This window comes from Podarcis tiliguerta (assembly GCF_965153285.1).
Source record: "Podarcis tiliguerta genome assembly, chromosome: 3".
Taxonomy (NCBI): Eukaryota; Metazoa; Chordata; class Lepidosauria; order Squamata; family Lacertidae; genus Podarcis; species Podarcis tiliguerta.
Window position 1 is genome coordinate 41,718,007 of NC_139536.1, and position 21,690 is coordinate 41,739,696.

Genomic DNA, 21,690 nt, shown 5'->3' on the forward strand with positions numbered 1-21,690 from the left:
CCGGCCCTGGAGGCGGGGACTCCTGTGCAGGCTGGGATTCCTCCGGTTCAGCCTCTGAATCGGAATCCCAGGCCATCACACCTATTTCCCCAAGTGATGTGTTGAATTTTTCAGAGACACAGTTGATGGAATCTTTCTAGGAGTTGGAGATGGCGTTTATACGTGGTCCATGTTTCATAAGCATACAGTAAAGTTGGTAGTACAATAGCTTTGTAAACGAGCATTTTGTGAATGTAATGATAAACTAGGTTATCATTTGAATAAACCCCAGGCTCGTATGCTCCCCCTCTCAGAAACTTTTGCTTCTCTTGTTAATTAACCCCAGTTTTGCATTACAGTGGAGCCTCTGGATACGAATGTAATTCGTTCCAGGGGTCCGTACATACCCCGAAAAATTCGCAAGTAGAGGCGCCGCTTCTGCATACACATGCGGCGTGATAGAGTGCTTCTGCGCATGCGTGTGTGGCGAAACCAGGTAAAATACACTTCCGGGTTTGCCGCGTTTGCAACCCGAAAGTTACGTTACCCGAAGGTCACGTAACCCGAGGGTCCACTGTATATCCAAACTCAGACAATCTGTGGTTAGTCTTTAAAAAAGGTAAAGGACCCCTGACAGTTAAGTCCAGTCGCAGACGACTTTGGGGTTGCAGCGCTCATCTCGCTTTACAGGCTGAGGGAGCTGGCGTTTGTCCACAGACAGTTTTTCCAGGTCATGTGGCGAGCATGACTAAGCCGCTTCTGGCAAAACCAGAGCAGCGCACGGAAATGCCGCTTACCTTCCCGCCAGAGCGGTACCTATTTATCTACAGTGGTACCTCGGGTTAAGAACTTAATTCGTTCTGGAGGTCCATTCTTAACTTGAAACTGTTCTTAACCTGAGGTACCACTTTAGCTAATGGGGCCTCCTGCTGCTGCCGTGCTGCCGCCATGCAATTTCTGTTCTCATCCTGAAGTAAAGTTCTTAACCCTAGGTACTATTTCTGGGTTAGTGGAGTTTGTAACCTGAAGCGTTTGTAACCCGAGGTACCACTGTACTTGCACTTTTTCTTTTTTTGGCGTGCTTTTGAACTCCTAGGTTGGAAGAAGCTAGGACGCAGCAATGGGAACTCACCTTGTTGTGGGGATTCGAACCGCTGACCTTCTGATCGGCAAGTCCAAGAGGCTCAGTGGTTTAGACCCACGCCAACCGTGTCCCCTGTGGTTAGTCTTAGCTATGGCCTATTGAAACAAACCAACACCGGGACTTAGTCTACCAAATTGGCTTGTTTCAGTCAGAGTTTAAGGTTCAGACTTAACACTAAACTGGGGTTTATTTGAAAGCAGAAGTAAAACCTCTGTACCTCCTCCATGTGCCAGAGCCAGAGCCAAATGGAGCTCATCCATGATATTTGCATCAAGCCTTTTTTCTATGGGCAGGGTGAGGAACAGTGGGATTCCTCCCATTTTATTCTCACAACTGATCCTGTGTGGTAGGTTAGGTTGTCATTCATGGATGTGTCTGTTGTCATTCATAGATGATTGTATGATGCGTTAAACGTAGGATCGCTCCTATTTTAGCAGCGGGTAATATGCAGTCTTTTGTCAAATTACCACAGAATTTCTCCTGCTTTGTTGTCTGCAGCTCACCATCAGCTATATTGAAACAATGATGCCTACTCCTGATCGTCAGCAGCACCTGAAGCGCCAATATTGTTTTGAATGTGACTGCCCTATGTGCCATTCACAAAGCAAGGTGAGTTGTTTGAGCCACGTCTGGGCAGCACAATAGATACACAGCTTCATGCCTTTCTGATGGTGCCCTCGGGGTCTAACTGCAAATGGCCTTTGTCCTTGTATCTGCTTTTATTCTGAAAAAATACCCATGTGAATGAAAGAATAGCAATAAATAGGTATCAGTTCAAAGGATGAGACTATGGGTGGACTTTTCTTCTGACTTTTAGGGGCTGGCGTTTCTTATCGCCTTTACGAAATAAAGAAATGAACAGATTTTCATTTTGTCCAACATATCCAAAAAAAGAGGAATTGTAATTTATGCTAATCCAAAGTTAGATCGGAAATTGTTATTTAAGGATGAAGAAGGCAGAATTATAGGAGTGCAAATAATATATGAAAGAGAGAAAATAATTGTAATAGGAATCTACACCCCAAATTGAAAGAAAGGTAGATTTTTACAAATTACTGGAGGTAAGATTATTGGATTGTAGTAATGAAAATATAGCACTACTAGGCGATTTCAATAGAGTAACCTCATTAGAACTAGATGGAACAGCGAGAGAGAAAGAATAAAAAAGGGAAGACTACCACAGACCTCTTTAAACTGGTAGAGGATCTGAATTTAAACGATGTTCGGAGACTTAAACGCCCGAATGAGAAGTAATCCATGCACTTCTCAGAGGCAAAACAATCAGCAGGGGGAATAGATAGAATATGGCTGTCAAATAATTTAATATTGAAAAAACAAAGAAAAAAACCCCAAAGAAATACAACCAAGATTAATTTCAGACCATAACCCAGTTACTCTACAATTAATAAACAGCAGGAGAACGAGATGGAGAATGAAGGAAAATATCTTGAATGATGGAAAAATATTTTAAAAAGCGCAAGACTTTAAAAGATTTTTTTGAAATAAACACAAACCAGGAAATGGACATCAGGGTGATTTGGGACGCAAGCAAGGCTTTTGTGTGAGGCTTCTCTACCCAACAAAATGCCATCCAGAAGAAAATTAAAGAGAATAAAATGGAGCAAATTAGAAAAGAGAGAAGTATAAATGAGAAAGAACTAGCCAAAAACCCAAAGAATGAGATTGCAAAGCAAAGCAGTTGTAAATAGAAAGAAGACAGATGACGCCGCAATGATGTGGTGGGAAGTCACTTGTGAAGAAATACAAATATTGTCTGGTCTATATATGTACACAGTATATGTAAAAGAAAAGAAAAGATAGGACTGAATATATGAATAACCAATGAAAAATCTAATAAAAAGCATTTTAAAAAAGAAAAAGAAAATAAATCCACATATTTGGAACCCCAGCCCTTGGAGTTACTCACATTACATTCATTAAGGCTTGTCACAAGGTATATTTTCCACTAATGAAAAGTAAACAGTGCTCTAATTCTTACTATAGACCCTTCTGCATAGGCTTGCGGTTCCACTTTCGTTGCTTTTCTTCTCTCTCTCTCTCTCTTTTTACAGAAGGAAATTTAATTTGTCTAGTGATAAATTTCCTTGCAATCTATCTTGCAGGCTTTGGTAATGCTGCTTTATCAAGAGAAAATTAAGGGCCACATGCCCAGTACTGTCATTAGTGGAGCCCCTCAGACGAGTTCTAATCTGAAGTTCTTCTGTTTTTCATTTGGTAACTGTTTTTTAAATTTTAAAATCATTCCTAGACTGCTTTTCATTTCAAGGCAGAATCTCAAGGCTGTATACAACTGTAAAAAAAGAATCCCACAACCCAACAGCCATATGCTTCTTGGTAGAATAGCACAGTAAAATAGCATATTGAAATATCGGCAGCGTAATCCAGAGGCAATAGAAATACACCTCATTGGTCAAGAAATGTCTGTGCATCCACCGCTGGCAAAACCATGGCACTGTTGGTGTCTGTCATATAGCAGAGAAGAAGACATTCCATAATGTTGGCATCACCACTGAGGAGGCCAGTGGCTGCATTGTTGCAAGACAAAGCGGCAGCTTGCTGCGCAATTAATAGGGCATCCTCAAAAGATCTTAGTGACCTAGCAGGTCTACATGGGAGAAGTTGTTCCTTCTGGTAACCTGACCTCAAGTTGTTTGGGGCTTTATATATTAATAACAAGACCTTAAATGTCACTTGGTAGCAAACTGGCAGCCAGTGTAGACCTGTCAGTACAAGTGTTATGTACATATAGCCAAGCTCTCCACTGCTGGCCTGGCCACTGCATTCTGCACCCACTTTTAAACTAGCTTCAAGGGCAGCCCCATCCAGAGCACATTACAGTAATCCGTCCTTAAAGGCAACCCCTATTATCTCCGTGAATTTGTTCCTATAACATGAATTTACTCAACCAAAGAATATTGACAGCATACAGGAATTCCTGGTAAAATGCTATAACCTATATTTTTTTTCCCCAGGCAGAATCCCTTTACAGTTTTTTTCTGGCTTTTAAAATCTGTGGTCAGACCTAACTCCCTTGTGTTCATCTCTGTTTTCCCCTCTGTGTGCAACTACTGAGCTGTATTGATACAATTACAGTGATTTCTTTTTTACAAACTGTTACTCCGTAGGCCACGGATTTCATAAAGCTGTCAGTTATTCTCTCAGTATGCAATATGTTGGGCCTGAACTCTCTTCTTTACAGTGATATCAGATTTATTTTCCTCCTTCACTGGCTCCTGGCCAGTCCTTGTGCTGAATAATTCTATGAGTGAGTGCACACTTGTGGCTATTGAAAAATCAGTTTGTAACCAATTTCCTATCACAGCTGTTTTCTGATAATTATCAAAAGATGATTAGTGCTTTTTTATTTGTTTCACATGTAATTACTATCCAAGGCAGATTTTGGAGTAGTTTTGTGCAAGCAACCTCTATTAAAGTGCAGTATTGTTTGATTATTTTAAGGTATAATTATTTGCGCAAAGTGATTAACCTGAGAGCACCATAGCTTATTTAGCTATAGCTGTGTTTGCAGCACAATCTAGAGGCATGCTCACTTAGCAAGTCCCACTTGGGTTGCATTCAGACAGCACTTTGTTCAATTTTCATGATGGTTCCTTCTCTGATAATATCCAAGTTTTATGTGATCTTTCACATGACATAAATGCTGTGTCTGAAAATCTAGTAGGATCTAATGAAAGTTTAGAATTCCATGTGGATTTTCAAATCCCATTAGCAGATATAGGGAGAAGATGCAAGACCAGATATTTGCTCCCAACTGTAATAATAATAATAATAATAATAATAATAATAATAATAATAATATATTTCTACCCCGCCCATCTGGCTGGGTTTCCCCAGCCACTCTGGGCGGCTTCCAACAAAACACTAAAATACAATAACCCATTAAACATTAAAAGCTTCCCTATACAGGGCTGCCTTCAGATGTCTTCTAAAGGTTTGGTAGTTATTTTTCTCTTTGACATCTGGTGGGAGGGCGTTCCACAGGGTGGGTGCTACTACCAAGAAGGCCCTCTGCCTTGTTCCCTGTAACGTGGCTTCTCGCAGCAAGGGAACCACCAGAAGGCCCTCGGCGCTGGACCTCAGTGTCCGGGCAGAACGATGGAGGTGGAGACTCTCCTTCAGTGGAGACTAGCAAGGAGGTGATGAGACAGCAGTGCTTACCCAATGTCCCATCACTGGTGACACTGGAACTTACTAAGATGGTGAGGGGCTCAGTCAGTGCAGTGCAAATGCCCCAGCAGGAACATCAGATTAGCTGTGGCAGTACATTTGCGTCATGGCAACCTAGAATCTTGAGAGTTGGAAGGGACCCATGGGTCATCTGGTCCAGCCCCCTGCAATGCAGGAATCTCAGCTAAAGCATCCATGACAGATGGCCATCCAGCCTCTGTGTAGAAACCTCCAAGAATCCAACATAACTACTGTCTTGTCCCTTTGCCTCTCAATAAGTCATGGCATTGCCAGCGATGGGAGATCAGGTAAGCACCCTTGCCCCACTGACTGCTCCCACAACTAGTCCAACTAAGAAACAGCCCAGATGGGTAAGGATGGGCTGACAAGAAGCTGCAAGTTTCTAGTCTCTTCACCTCACAAGGAGTCATGGAAAGGGCAGGATGCAGAGCGAGGGAGGATAAGGAACTGGTGGGGAATTGTAAGCTGCATTGTCTGCTTTCCCCCCCAGTGAGCAGGGCTTCCTTGGTCTTATGGGAAGACAGGAAAGGTGTGGAGCCTGTGCTTCTGAAGGAAGGAAGCAGCAGCAGCTGCCCTATACTCTGCAGAGTGTGGGACCCTGGAAACGGTGGCAGTTGATGTATGTGAAAATGGGAGGGAACAGAGTTATGAATGAATATATATGAAGCTAGCATGGACAGGAGAAAGGATGATCTGTTCATCCTTACAATTACCAATGAAAGCAAGTGGTGTGATCCAATAAGCACTGCACAGTTCTCATTGTTGTATAGGGATGTTTGAAAACATGCAGAATGGTGCAGATTATAGGGAATGTACTTCAGTCTGTGCCACTCGCCCCAAATTGTTGCTTGGGGCCTGCTGTTCATAGAATTGTAGAATTGGAAGGGATCCTGAGAATCATCTCATCCAACTCCCTGCGTGCACTCAGCTGGATAGGTCAGTTGGTTAGTGTGTGGTGCTGATAATGCCAAGGTTGCAGGTTTGATCCCCGTATGGGACAGCTATGCTGCTGCTGCTGCTGTTGTTTTATGTATTTATTTATACCCCACCCTTTTCCCTATGAAACAGAAGGTGGCTGTTGCCATCTATATCCAAAGGACCCCATGAGTCACTCACTTTCAGTGGCGGTAGTTGTCGCATAGTTACACCAAACACAATGGCCTATTCTGGTCACAGGAACCTATGCCAGTGGGGTGAGGTGAGAACAGACCTTCTTTTCTGAAACAGTCTCCCCTCCCCCTGAAGTTTCCATATATTTGCTTAGCATTTTAAGAATGTCTCCTACCAAAAAGTAATGCTGATGAATTTCTGTATCAGTTATCCCTTTATAGTAAAATTAAAGCAAAACCAACATCATTGCAATGATACTCATAAAATTAAAATGCTAGATTTAACAGCACTTCCCACGTGTTTGGATAAGTTCTTTGTTTACTTGGTTTACATTTTACCAGCCCAGAAATTTCAGGTTAAATCTAATGTTTTAAAAATATTTTTGTAATTATTAGTTTGTCCATCCAGCAAGGCCCCTCCAAAAATCCCATACGTTAAATAGTAGGTTGTCATATTTTGCCTCTGTAGCACTGCAACTGAAGAGAAATTCTACAAGAGGTTTATTTTCCCCTAGAACTCTCACTGCTAACGTACCTTACGAATAGCATTAGGAAAAAATTGCAAATGCTAAGCTGGCAAAGGAATACTTTGTTTTGTCTTCAGGTAAGTATTAAATGCCTACATTCTACAAGCATTACCTCCACAGAGAAAATTATGGTATCGTCTTTCATAGAATGTATAAGTCATCAGCATCAATTTAGAAATCTACCCCTTGAATATCTGCTATTCCTATTTGAGATAATGAGCCACTATATCAACAAACTCATGTGTTTTTTTAAAAAAAAGACCTGTCACATTTTGTAATGTCTGGCAGTCTAGTTCACGAGTGCAAAATTAATAAAGCAAGGTAGTCTCCCGTGAGCGCTGCAAAATTGTGCACATGGTCTTCTTTGAGAGCCTTTATTAGTGGGAAATGTATAGATTACAGCTTTAGTGTCACCCATTTCAGCCATATCTTTAAGGTTATTACTTCTGTATTCAAAACTGGAAAACTAACAGAAGCTCTGTACTTGCTAGCAATCAGCTTTTGCTCCTGCAGTATCCTTGGTTTGTGGTATTGTTTGGTACATACATTGCTACAGGTAATATTTTATGATGCAGAAAAAAGTGCATGCTCATAAGCTGAAACCTTAGCATTGATCTACCTTGAATTAGTGCATTAATTTGCAATGTTAAGATTACATTATGTGAGTGGCAAATATTTTAAACAGGGACTGCTCAGAAGCTGGTCAAAGCACTGAAGATTTAGAACAGTGGTTCCCAACCCCTTTTGTGGCCATGCCCCACCTAAGCATCTCTAAAATCCTGATGCCCCCCACTCCCCATGCAATATTATTATTATTATTATTATTATTATTATTATTATTATTATTAAAAAAGTGACCTCCTATTCATGTGGAGGAAGTCTAAAAGAGAATTCACTGTTAATAATTCATTCTTGAATTGCTCCCCTTAAAAATGGAATTGCCCCCCCTGTGGGGCAAGGGCCCCACATTGGGAATCATAGATTTAGAGCAAAAGCCAATCATGTTTACTCAGAAGTAAGTCTTGTTGAATTCCATTGTTTTAGAATTATAATAATATTTTTCTTTATTCATATATATATATATATATATATATATATATATAGATGGTTTTTAACAATTTCTGGGGAAGTCTGATGGGACCATGTGTCACCCATCCTGAAAGTTCTGCACTGGCTGCCAGTGAGCTACTGTTCTCAATTCAGGGTGTTAGTACTGGTGCCCAAAGCCCTAAACAGCTTGGGATCCAAGTAGCTAAGGGAGTAATTCCCATTCATCAACCATCTTAGGCCCTATGACTGAGAGATTGATTGAGAGCCACTGCTGTGATTGAGAGCCAGGTTAGCATGTCAGACCTGAGAGACGAGATTTCAAATTCTCACTTGGCCATGCAGCTCACTAGACGACCCTGGGCCAGTAGAAGCCTCTCAACCTAACCTATCTTTCCACCCAACTGTAAAAACTTATCAAAACAGAAAAATATTCAATCCTTTCTAGAAATTACAGGTAGTGGGCAACAGTTGTATCTCAACAGAGGCGGTAATTCTGTGATGACATGGATTCATTTGGCCGTTGCCAACAGCCAAGCTGGTTTTGTTGTTAAATTTCAAGAGGCCTCATTGTCTTGTATGTATTTCAGAGTAGCCAACGGTAGATGCAATATTGTATTTTAGTCAGAAATGTCACTAAAAGCTCAGGAATCATGTCTATAAGTTCTGGTTTTAATGGCCAGCTTGCCCCTTCAGCTTCCGGTTTCTAGGATTTACCCTGGTCAGCATCGAGTGCAGATCGAATGGCAGGCTTTGACAAATGAGACTGAGACCCCAGTGGTTATTTACCTCTCTTGGTTGCTGTAAGGCTCTTTTCTCCAAGGGAGGTGTTCATAATATTTATGAACATGTCAGAGTGGGTTGTGATGCCATGGGGTCGCAGAAAATAAAGCAGAGTTCACACAAATGAATGGGAACTCTGAGAAGTCTGCCAGAAATGTAGATTCAGAGACTACTGGAAGGGGAAACTGGCATTAATATGGCATGACAATTTGGCAGGCTTAGTATGTTGAATTGCCGAAACAGGATTGGAATACAACACTCTCCTGAGAGTCCAGCCTTGTAGTCATCTGAGAGGAACAGAATCTCATTACTCACAAAGCCAGGAGCCTAGAAAGAAACGTAAACCTTTTGGTAGATAATTTAAGCAGACTTTTTCTCTGCCAGGAGAAGGACAAAATGTTAACTATTTGGAGCCAATTCCATCACACAATTACTTTCCAGCTTTGTTGTTCTGTTTTCTGTCTACAGCCTTGCAAGGAATAAATGCATACGAAGCTACATCAGATAGCATCAGCTATTTCCACAAAAATAGTGTCTCAAAGAAGCACAAATTCTCCATTGTCCCATGTAGCAGCCAAAATACCTTCATCAGGCCTCAGGTACCTGTGAGATTCAGACCAGTGGCTTGACTGGAATTTGGTGGCTGGGCAGTGGAAACAAGCCCTAACACTTTATCATATACTAGCTTGGGGTGTCCATTATGCTAAAATATAGCAACAGTTCATTATTCTGGAATTACAGCACTGGCTGTAGTTCATTTGTAGAGTACATCTACTGTATGCAAAAGGCCTCAGGTTCAATCTCTTGAAATATCCAGGTACGGCTGGAAAGGGCTGGGAAGGACGTCTAGCTGAAACCCAGGAGAGCCATTTGTCAGTGCTGAGACAGTACTGAGGTAGATGGACGAATCGTCTTCCTCTGTACAAAGCAGCTTTTCTGTGTACCGTAAGTTGGCATAGAAGTAAGCCTCATTGATTTCAGAGAAAACGAACTCCCAGAAACACACGCACAGGATTGATGGCAGACTTAAATCCTGTATTGTGATACTCTACACGTCCTGAACATGAACAAAAATTAATAATGCACTATAATGATTTCATAAAATCTATAATATACCATAGAAATTTCTATCATAGAAAATATAATTTTAACCACAAAGCAGACTACACATCCTGTAGGTCAATATGGCTAATCCTACCATAAATAGTTGTCAAAAGCCTAACATATGCACACCTTTTATATATATGTTCCATTTGTTTCTTCTGATTAATTAGGTTTGTGCTGAAGCCAGCGGGTACACATCTCTCCCTTCACATGGTCACTAAACATTGATGTTTCATGGGAAAAGGAATTAGGAGCCAAAAGAAAGCAGGTCCTCAGCAACTGGCTATCCCCCACCCCTCTTTGTTAGGTTCTTTAAAATTCTTTATGGCCTTGTCCACAGTTTTCCATTTCTGGAAGGCATACAAAATTGAAGAGAGATACTATGATCTGGTCATGCCACATACAGCAGCAGATTAGTATTTATAGCTTGTAGCAACACTTCGTTTAGAAATGGAAAAGGTTATTCTCACCACTTAGCAATTATAGATGCTGACACAAAGAGATCAAGCAGGTAGCTTCAGAACACACACACACACACGAAGAAAACCTGGATCTTTCAGAATTCTTCTTTCATTTAACATTTCAGGCACGTTGTAGTCTCAGTTTTCACTAAAACCCTGGGCCATGGTGATTTTATAAATGAGAACTTGCAAGTATTTGGGAAATGTGATAGTCATAGTGTTAAGTTGTGGGTGAACATATCAGACAACACAGCGATTCTTCAAACAGCTCTTGTTTATTCACAGGCCAGAACAGAACTGAACTGAAGGGTTCAGCCACCCCTTCTTATATAGAGCTCCTCTACAACGCAACTGTAACTATTTTCTGTAACTATCCAAACACTGAACGTCACTTTCAATCCCTTATTTGCATATGTGGACCTGAGTGAAAGCTATCTACAGTATCCCCCTCCTGGCCCAGGGTGAGAACTTCAGTACATAACACATGGCATAAGCATCACTTTAGGACAGCTAAGAGTTCATTCCAAGAACTGCTTCTCTCATCATCTTTCAGCTGATGTCCACTTGTGTTTGCACAGGAAGTCAAATTCCTGATGAAACAGCTTTGTCAAGTCAAATCCAAATGTTATCACTTTATGTTTTGTATGGTCCACTCCCATATCCAGACATGAGTGTGACTCATGCCTTGACCAGATCATGACATGATGCTGACTTTTTACTTGTTTAAAATCCTGACTGAAGGACACCTGCTGATTCAGCTTCTGTTGTAACAATGTGAATCAACAACCACTTATTTATTTGGAGGAGAAAAATGAGTAAGCTGAGCTCTCGCCATGTACTTAGCTAATTAACATGGGAAGTCATGTATGGAAGGTAGTGTGAAAATGATGAGCTTTAATCTAAAGGGGAAACAAAGCATGGTCGAGCTGCAGCGCTGTTCAGAATGAAATACAACCCATTTGGCTATGTAAATATTTTGGTAGAAGTATCAGACTTGAGATATGACTCAATTACATAAAGGTTATTAGAACAGTGAGAAATACATAGTTAGCATTTTCCTGGTTTGGCTGATTAGCTGAACACAGCTTACACAATAGAACAGCTCAATAGTCTGCTCAGATTGCTGTGAATGTTGCTTAAAAATGAATATTAAAACAATGAACAATGAATTTATTTTTACAGTTTTGTAATCTGTTCCCATCTGTAGGTTTATTTGCTAAGGAGGAAGGATAGGGTATATGCAAATGTACTAAAATTAGGGGTGCTGGTCATGTGCAGTGGCAGAATAAGATACATTTTGAAGTCAGCAGAGAAATTATGTTTGTGTAGCCTTTTAAATGATACAGCGAAGAAAATTAAAATACTCTGGGTTTGCCATCTGATTCGTCATTATTAAATAGATCATGTGCTTTGCAATCTTGCATCATGTATGTCACACAAATTGTGGGAGAGCTGGGGTAAGTTTACAGTCCAATGTGTCTCAAGTGGTCACTGGTCCTGTGGGTGAGGATTCAAAGAGGACTCTGTGAAACTTTGAAAAAAAAAGGCCACTACTAAACTGTCCTTCATTTATACATCACATTACACAAGGTGCTTGAAAAGACCTACACCTTTGTAACATTTTCTTCATTTTGTGGTAGATGTTATGTCTTGCAGCTTATGAGAGGTATACTCTTCTTTGTTCAGACGCATCTTCTGCAGGTTAGCAGTGAGTGTGAGTGAAAGTATGTTCTGAAAGTGTGCATACTCCCTAACTGTTCTGCCGTGGACACTTTTCACTGCTTGCTTTCGATTCCTCTCAAATTCTGTCCCCTGGTTATGAAATGTGGGTAACAGCTGATAATGCGGCTTGCAAAACTGAGTTCCTTAAATTTGAATTGAACTTGACACTTTAAATTTAGCCTGTGCATCTCTGTGTTGGGAAAGGGATTTGATGCTCCCAGCCTTTAACTATAAAATGTGTGTCAAAGGGGGTAGGGTGTAAAAACCAGTGACCTACTGTAATATCTATAATAGAATCGGTGTCTTGGTAGTTATGATGAGCAAAGGGGGGGGGGAATGCAAAAGCAGGCAAGTACAAGGGGTAGTAAAGAGCTCTGAAGCCCCAAGTATACCTCAGGAGCAACAAGCTTGTCATTAGACAGCAGGTTCAGTCATAATGGTGGAAACAGATTAATAATTAATAAATGGAAAGGTTCAGGAAATTGGATGATTCAAGAACTCATTTGCATGCAAACTGTTTTAGGCACTGTCATTTAAAGACTGGAGGAACATCTACCAACAGTGGTCATTATTTACAGCAGAGAATAGTATGTAATGATTTTCTGAGCTCCAAGTGCTTCATGGTAATTAAAGTGCTGTACTGGCTCTATTAAACGCATCAGCAGAACTTAGACCTCCAAATTGCTTGTGGCCCAGCAATCTCAGCATCTCTGCATATCCAGGCTCTTAGTGACAGTGAAATCCTTTGCATTGCCTGGGGTAGGCGTTCTCCCTCCCTGCTTTTTATGGCTAGGTATAGGCAGCTATCAGGAAGAAAGCAGTCATTAGGAACTTGAGAAACTGAGTTCATTAATATGGATTTAATAATAAATAAATAAAAATCTGGATGTGTCTCGAAAGCCTGCAAGCAGGTCATGAAGGCAATGGTCTTCTCTTTTTGTGTAGATCCGAGTAACTGGTATTCAGAAGCATGTAGGCTCCATTTAGCTATGGTGGCTAATGAGCTACTGACAGACCCATGTTCCTTCCAGGAACCCCCTTATGTGAGCTAGTGGGCATCACCACTTATTGTGCGAATGCATTCCATACTGTTAATTATCTGCTGCGTGAAGATCTGTTTCATTTTGTCTCTGCTGAATCTACTACCCATTTCATTAGTGGACCCCCAACTTCTAATATTTTAAGTAAGGGCGAAAAGATTATCTATCTGCATAAACATTATGCACTTCTGTTACGCCTCCACTTACAACTTTCCCCCTAAATGAAAAAGCCTCGGGATGGGGGGGAACCTTTTATTCCAGCCTGATTACATTTTCTCAAGGGCAGGCTTCAAGGCCCAGCATGCTAGTTCTGGTTGGGGCAGGAAGCAAAAGTGGCCGAGGCAATAGATGCAACCCTTACCTTTGTAGAGTAGGTTACATTTTGGCAATAAAAAAACAGAGGTTTCTACATGCACAGGAAGGTCACTGTTGTTTCCTTCTCCTACAGTTTTTACCCATATACTATCCACCTGCCTTCCATGTTGCAGGCCATTGATCTCTTCACAAGTGTACACGTCCTCCCCTCACTTCCTGCTTGGTCTGTTCCTTTTGAATAGATTCTAGTCCTCAATTTCTACATTCCAGTCATGAGTCTTATTCCACCAGGTTTCAGTAAAGCCTATTACATAATATTTGCCATCCTGTATTAAGAACTCAAATTCATATTGATTATTTTCCAGACTCTGTACATTAGTCATTCCCTCCAGCTGTAGTTTCTTGTCCTCTAGCAGGTTTCTGGAGCACCACCTCGCTTTCCTGGGCTATCAATGAAGCTATGATCCCCAGTTCCAAGTGTTCCCCGTCATCTGTAATATTGTCTCCCTCCCCCTCAGGGTTTAGTTTAAAGCTCTCCTAATCGGGTTCACAATACTCTTAGCAAACACATTCTTGTCAACCGCTGTAAGGTGCAACTCAGCAGTCCTTTCTCAAAGAAGTGGACAACATGGTCCTCGAAGCCAAACCTTTCCCGGCAACACAATCTACGCAGCCATTGGTTTCCTTCCAGTATTCTCTTTCTTCCTGGGCCACAACCTTCAGTAGGAAGGAGTGATGAAAAAACCCACCTGTGCTCCAAGAAGAACCCGTTGTAATATCATAGCTTTGAAGATAAGATGAGATGTATTCTTAAGTTAAGATCAGCCCTTTTTACATGTAAGATAAATTGTATTCTCTACATTTTGCTAAAAGGAAATTTGAAACATTTATGTATTGTTTACCAAAAAGGAAAGAAAAAGTGAAAAAAAATCCTGAGGTAGTGAAGAATCTCATCTAGCTAACACAAATTACATAATTTTATGGAAATATACTGTAAAATGTCTCCCTTTCCCTCTAAAGATTTCCAGGCCTGAACAAAAGATTCTTTTGTCTGGTGTATCATACACCGTATTATTTTAATCCTAACACATTCATTAGATAACATCTCCCCTATTTAGCAACTTAATACTCTTAAAACTGCTGTGTAAAAGAGAGCTGCTCCATAAGATTATTATTTTAGTATTTCATTACAACGTATATGTATAAAAGAGATTACTCTCATATTAACAATGGCTGGACATGTTTGCTCAGAAGTAAATCTCACTGTACTCAACGGGCATAGTAAGCACATTCATGACGCAGCCTTAATCTGTGAAGGTTCATTCAGTTAACAAAAAGTTACATTTGCCTTATGATTCGGTGTTATAGAAATATGGCTTTTGGAGATTTAATTAATACAAAAGATATAATCCTCCTTTATGTGTCTCTTTACACATCCCAAAGAATGCTCTGGCAACAGGTTTAAATACAAAGTCATGATTATCTTTGAGTGCATTGCTCATATAACAGGGTTAGATTCTGTCTGTGTTGACTAGCCCTGTCCTCTGTTATAGCCAGTTACTGAAACAGCATTTATCGCTAGACTTTTCTCATTAAAATGGTATCTTATAACTTTATCTTGATTTACTGTAACAGTTGAGAGGCTATTGTGCTATTTTGCATTTGGATTGTCAATAAAGAATCTGATTTACAGCCGGGCAATTAAACTATACATTTTTTAAATCAATACTGTAGAACATCATAGCTCAGCTGGTTAGAGCATGGTGCTGATAATGCCAATGTTGCAGATTCAATCCCCATTTCGGACAGCCGCATATTCCTGCATTGCAGGGGGTTGGACTAGATCAGGCATAGGCAAACTCGGCCCTCCAGATGTTTTGGGACTACAACTCCCATCACCCTTAGCTAACAGGACCAGTGGTCAGGGATGATGCGAATTGTAGTCTCAAAACATCAGCGGGGCCGAGTTTGGCTATGCCTGGACTAGACGATCCTCAGGGTTCCTTCCAACTCTATAATTCAACAGGGGTTGCTGACTTGTAGTCTCCAGATGTTGGTGGTCTACAACTCTTCAGTCAACGAAATCCTTGTGTTAGAAGAAGCACAAGGGTTAGTGCAAGTGCAACAGGCTCCCCCCCCCCCCTATTTGCCCCACACCATTCCAAAATATGTTTGGAGGATTGCGGGAACCCCTGGACCAGATGTAGTGGGCATGCGGGGGAAGGAGAAGTGGAGAAATCCTTGGACTTATGGAACACATTTACTTAGCACTGCGTTGAATACAACCCCCTGGCTATTGGCCATGCTAAGTGAGACAGATGGGATTTGGACTCCAACAATATCTGGAGGGCCACAGGTTAGCCACAAGTGTGTATGTACCTGAGAGTAAGCATCATTGAATACAGTGGGACTTACTTCTGAGTGGACATGCATAGGATTACACTGCAAGAATTTAATCCTAAACACATGCCATTGAAAGTAAGTGTTCATTGAAAGTAAGTAATAAAGAACTCAGGGGGACTTGATGCTGGTCAAAACTGCTAAGGATTGGGCTAGGAGTATTTTATTTTTATTATTTATTGAAGTTACGTACTGCCCCTTATTTGAGGTTCATGGAGCACTTTACAACAGAAAAGTACAAAAGTACATTACATAATAATAAACCAAACAATATATTTAGAAAGGTAGGCAAAATTAAGACTGCTTATATAAAAGTGAACATATATCATATACAGATGATTGGGCAGTATTGGTCAAGAGATCACTGCATAAGATCAAGGGAGCAATAGAGGTGGGGGCAAGGGAATTATCTTTCGCCTGCTTCCCTAATAACTGAGCTTGCATTTTCTGTCCCTTAATATGCATACGATTGGGCTGCATAGCATTACCCTCCATTGGAGCAGTTTACATTGGCAGTTCCTGTACTGCATTTTTCCATATGTATAGCCTTATAATTCCAGAATGTAAATAGAACATTGCTCACTTTAGTTTTTGTTTTTTGTTTTTACAAAACCAAAATAATGGTCTCCTCATTAACTTGTGATCTATATACTTGTAGAGATTTTCATGTGTGCTGCATTTAAAAAATACCACTGCTTTGTTCCTTAAGGCAGTGATAAAACATGCTCCTGTTTGAAACACATTGCTATTGCTTCTGTTAAAGAAGGCTTAAGATCAACACATATCTGGGCAAAATTCTTATAGAACATATGCAGTATAATTATAATGTTTCTAACAAGATTTTGGCCTCAGCTTTATGCTGAAATAAGCAAAATTATTTTATGATTTAATTTCAGCCATGTTATTATTACTTGAAAAGTTTGAGGACTGTCTTAGTGCCTTTCTTCACAACTACTAACAAGTATTTGTTGTTGTTGCTAGCAACACATATAGTAATTGCTTATAGATGGGGAAAAAATCCACTTGCACTTACATATGGTATTCAGTGGTATGGGATTTAACCTTAACCAACAAACTGACTAAGTTCAGGCATCTGATTGGATGAACACAATCAGACATATTTACTGATATGTGGTTCTTTCAAGTTGCAGCATTAATTCTTCAGTAAAGCATTTCTCAACTCCAACACTGATATTTTTTAGAAAGACTTGATGGTTGTATGAAATTTGTATGATTGTTGATTCTGTGGACGGTCTTAATTACACCATTCAGTTTTGGTTATAATGGTTTTTTTGGGTCCTGGGGCACATTTGGAAATCTAAGAAACCATCACAGACACCACCAAATACCCATTTCACAGAAGAAAAGCTGTTGATGTTCAGACTCCCCCCCTCCCAAAGCAAAAAGTGGACAATAATATTAACAACTAAAAAAAGCCAAAAATTCCGAACACTAGGGGTGGCTGAGGTCAGAGGCACACAGAATAAATAGATGTGACTCTTAATTTGTATAGTAGGCAGCACTCCAGCCATGAAAATGCCAAAGGGTTCTACATATACATACACCTTTCCATCTAGGTAAGCAAGAGACAGTTAAACCCTCAACAAGGGTGTGGTGAGGGCTGTGGCTTGTGGAGAGTGCCATGGGCCAGACAGGTCAACATTTGGCCTCCAGGCCTGAGATCCCCACCTCTAGTTTTCCACTCAGTTTTAAAAACCCGGTTACAATCCATTTGCAACCTATCCTGCAGGCATGGAAAAATGTCAGTTTAGCCATACTTAAAGTGCATCAGACCTTTTCGCTCCCAGAGGTCTCCGACTGACGTGATCATAATCTTTCATCGCCCCCCATTGTTCAATCCCTTTTCATCACCACTCGCTGTTAATCACCTAATATCATCAGCTCTAATTGTGGTCTTCTGCAGTCCATAGTAGCTGATTCACATGCCCTTGTTGTAGCTTGCCTCCATACAAGAAAAAATGTGAAAAGCTTGCCAGTAACAATTAAGCCCTGAGTGAACCCAGCCCTGTATGCAGGAGGGAGCCCTATTAGTGAGTGCTGCGGCTCCAGCAGCAAAAAAAATGGAAAACAGCCAGGTGAGTTAAACACCTGTGTGAGCCAAACAACAGTGGAAGGAGGCCGTGGCACTAAGGTCTGATCCCCACACACAATTACAGAGGTAGATATGATAGAGGTATATTGTCCCACACCATTCTTTTCCAAAATGTTTCACAGACTACAAAGCTCCAGATGGAGCAATTGGATTACATTGTTCAATTTACATATATTTTTGGAAATGAGCAAAATGCTGGTTATTTAAACGAGGAATTGGTTTGGGTGCAGAGAACAACTAATTCTAAATTTAAGAAGAACTGTTCTCCCCTAAAAGAGGGTTGCTGTCTTGCTAGAGGCATGATTTTCTACTGTATGACAGTGCCTATAACACCACTGGCTTTTGATATCTCTGCAAAAGGCAGAGACATTTTTTCTTGGCAAGCTGGAATAGTGAGGATTGCATGAAACAAGGCTCCCTGCCTTGGTCGTCTCTTTTGATGTATCTTTTAAATTTTTAAATGCAGCTTCTGGAGGGCACAATTGAAAGTGAGGTGCTGCTGGGAGAGGGTGTTTAATCCTTTCCCACCTGCTGTGCCCCTGCTCCAGAAGCTAGCCCACCCCACCCTCCTCTCCCACAATATTTCCAAACTGTAATTGGCTGGTTCCAAAAATACATAAAGGGAAAAGCTCCTGGGGGGAACATGGCCAGAGAAAGAGTTGGGTAAGCTTTTTCCACACTCAATCACAAATAAAGTGCTATTGGCTTGCACTTATATGTTTTGTGTATGGCATGCAGTTTGGGATTAAGACAATGGGAAGTATTTAACTAAACAATTCTGCTAGTGCAATGGAACTTTCCACTGTTCTACTGCACTCCGCCCCCAATCTGCTCAGGAGGATTGGGGGAACCCCTAGAATGGATTTAGGGGATGTGCAGAGGAAGGGGAGGAGAGAGGGGTCATTTCCATTTTGCAAGGAGAAATACTTGTGCTGATGGAGAACCTGCCTCAGCACTACATTGAATGCAGCCCAGTGTAATGTGGAAAGTTGCACTTCGATACAATTAAAGACAATTCAGCCTCTTAGAGTTAATTCCATTCTTAATCGGTATTAGCAAAGTACATGGCACACTGAAATAAGTGGCAAAACTCACCTTGTTGATAAAGAGACAGAATTGCTCTGCTCATGCGTTGTTGTCATGAGCTAGCTGGATGCAACAGAGTGGTGGGAGGCACCAGCTAGGGAACCCTCAAGGCAACCCCAGGAGAAGAAGGCCCAGAGCCAGGGGATTGGTGGTAGGACACCGAGGAGAGGTCAGAGGGAGAAGAGGGAGCAGACTTGGAGGAGGAGATGTGACAGAAGAGGAAACAGAGTTTAGTGAGCAGGAAGAAGTCAGGGCAGAGAGCAGCCCTGATTCAGAGGCCAGGAGGGGGCCAGGAGACAGAGGTGAGGCCAGCTTCTGAAGAAGCCAGGAAGTTTCCCCCTCCTGCTGCAACCTGCTCCCCTCCCCTCCCCTCCCTACCACCATTCTCACAGAACACACACAGAAATAAAAAGAGCAGAGGAGAGGTTGGTTGTATGCAGACACAGTCTCCGATTGCTTGCCAAATATTCCCTGGAGGGGAGAGGACTTAGGCAACTGTGGAAAGGTGGGAACCTTCAGCCTTCACAACACCCTAATTGTGGCAAGATCTACTGCGAAGACTTGCTGGGATCACTAGGCCTGTACTGATTTGGTTTCTTTGAATAAGGAGTTAACTACACTGGCACTGTTGTTTTTTAATTGCTGACCTATACCTGACTCGAGCTCCTGCCAGTTGTATCCCAGCTACATCATACTCAGCACACCCATTGAAATAGATGTAATTAAAATAGCCATTATACATTCAGTAATGTCAAGAGGTCTACTCTAAGTATGATCCAGTTAGATACAGCTCTTTGTTCTTGGCCCCAAATGAATCAGTTTCACTGGTGATCAAAAATTTAACTTGCTGCACTCAACCAGCTTCCTTTAGCATTAGAATCCACATTTGTGTACATTCAACTCCACATTTAGTTGTCTAAATCAGTTTTGAATTTGGGCAGGCGGGTGAATTTCCTGGCTTTTTAAAATGTTTATCTCAGCTGTGTCTGCATTGGCTTGGGCTGATGGGAGTTGTAATCCAAAATACCTGGAGGCACCAGGTTGGCAAAGGCTGTTCTATCTGCATTGCTGTCCTGAGCTGCATAGTGTTTTCTAGACTGCAGGTTTTCAATTTTCTCAATTGTGCTGAGATTGTATTAGTTATATTTTATCGTTTTAGATATTCATTGTGAGCCACTTTTGGAGGGCTGTGCCTCGAAAAGCGGCATATAAATACTGGAAATAAACAAATACCCATGATATTGCACTGATGTAATTACTTTTTATGGGTCACATTTCTGCTTTCAGTTATATTAACATACATCAAGTCAGCTCCTCTGTAATTGATGCTGTGCCCTTTGAATTAGACAGAGGCAAAACTTAGCTCATTCGCTTTATATGCAAAGCTTAACGTGTCTGGATCTTTACAATTAACATAACTGACATAGCTACTGCAACATGATCTTTTTTGTCCTACTGCTGACCTTTTATCCGTGGCAGCTTTCATTCTGTACCAAATTATTTCCAGGTGAGCTTATTGTGATCAGATAGCTGATTTTATGGTAAGTACATTTGCGAATTGCAAGGAAAACACTGCTTTCTTTGTAATTTCCTTATGCGGAATGTCATAGAATCCCAAGGCAGCCAAGGCCATTTTGATACAATCATCTCTTGGGGTAGTACAAGAGTTCACCTCCTATTTCTTCCCTTTGGACATGAATGGGAAGATGTTGCTGCAAAGCTACACATGAAATTAATATGGGCTCTGGGTACATATTTTCTATTATTTGGAACACACAGTAATTAATTTTCCTCCTCTGTGTGAGAAATGCAGATTAAAACCTCTTAACTTCTGTGCTCTTGGGATGATAATTGATATATAAATTGCATTAGTATCCCTAAGCTCCTTTTGTATAAATATTTTTGTGATATTAGTGGAAGGGGTCCACCCCCCCCATTTTATCTACTATATCCCTCACGTGATTTGCATTCATTGAGTATTTTTTCTCTCTATGACAAGCAGAGCAAGTTATAAGTCCCTCCTTATGCAGGCATAGCTAGACTGATATAGCAGAGAATAGGTTTGCTTTATTTTCACACTTTGGGTTTAATATGCAGTTTGCTTCTGCCTCCACCTCCACTTTGATAATGGCTAACAGTAGCCTCTTACAGGTGTTGTGCATGAATGAAGATACATAGGTGTGGGGGCAGACCATGGTGACAATAGGCTGAATACGCACCTCTAGATAACCACAAAAGTCCATCATTCATTGGAAAAAAGTGGTTTGAGATGCAATGTTCAGTCTTCTGCTCTAGCCACTACAATGAAATGCCTCAAAATTTTGCTTTTCAAATGTTGCAATGTCAACATTAAAGCAATCCCATGAAATTATTAAGATTATTATTTGATTTTTAACATTGTTCGTGGTATTCAGCTAAGGCCACAGTCACATTTAAAGCACTATAATATCACGTTAAGCAGTCGTGGCTTCCCCACATGAATCTGGGAGATGTAATCTGTTTAGGGTGTTTAGAATTATTAGAAGACCTCTATTCCCCTCTCGGGACGCGGGTGGCGCTGTGGGTTAAAGCCTCAGCACCTAGGGCTTGCCGATCGAAAGGTCAGCGGTTCGAATCCCCGCGGCGGGGTG

The 21,690-nt window shown here is 41.0% G+C and overlaps 1 protein-coding gene across 2 annotated transcripts in view; it reads left to right on the forward strand.

Moving 5' to 3' along the window:
• SMYD3 (SET and MYND domain containing 3) overlaps positions 1-21,690 on the forward strand; it is a 333,084-nt gene that overhangs the window by 266,587 nt on the left and 44,807 nt on the right. For both annotated transcript variants that reach the window (XM_083432247.1, XM_083432246.1), the window contains one exon: positions 1,622-1,732. In XM_083432247.1, coding sequence (XP_083288373.1) covers positions 1,622-1,732 — 111 coding nt within the window. The remainder of the gene's footprint in view (positions 1-1,621; positions 1,733-21,690) is intronic.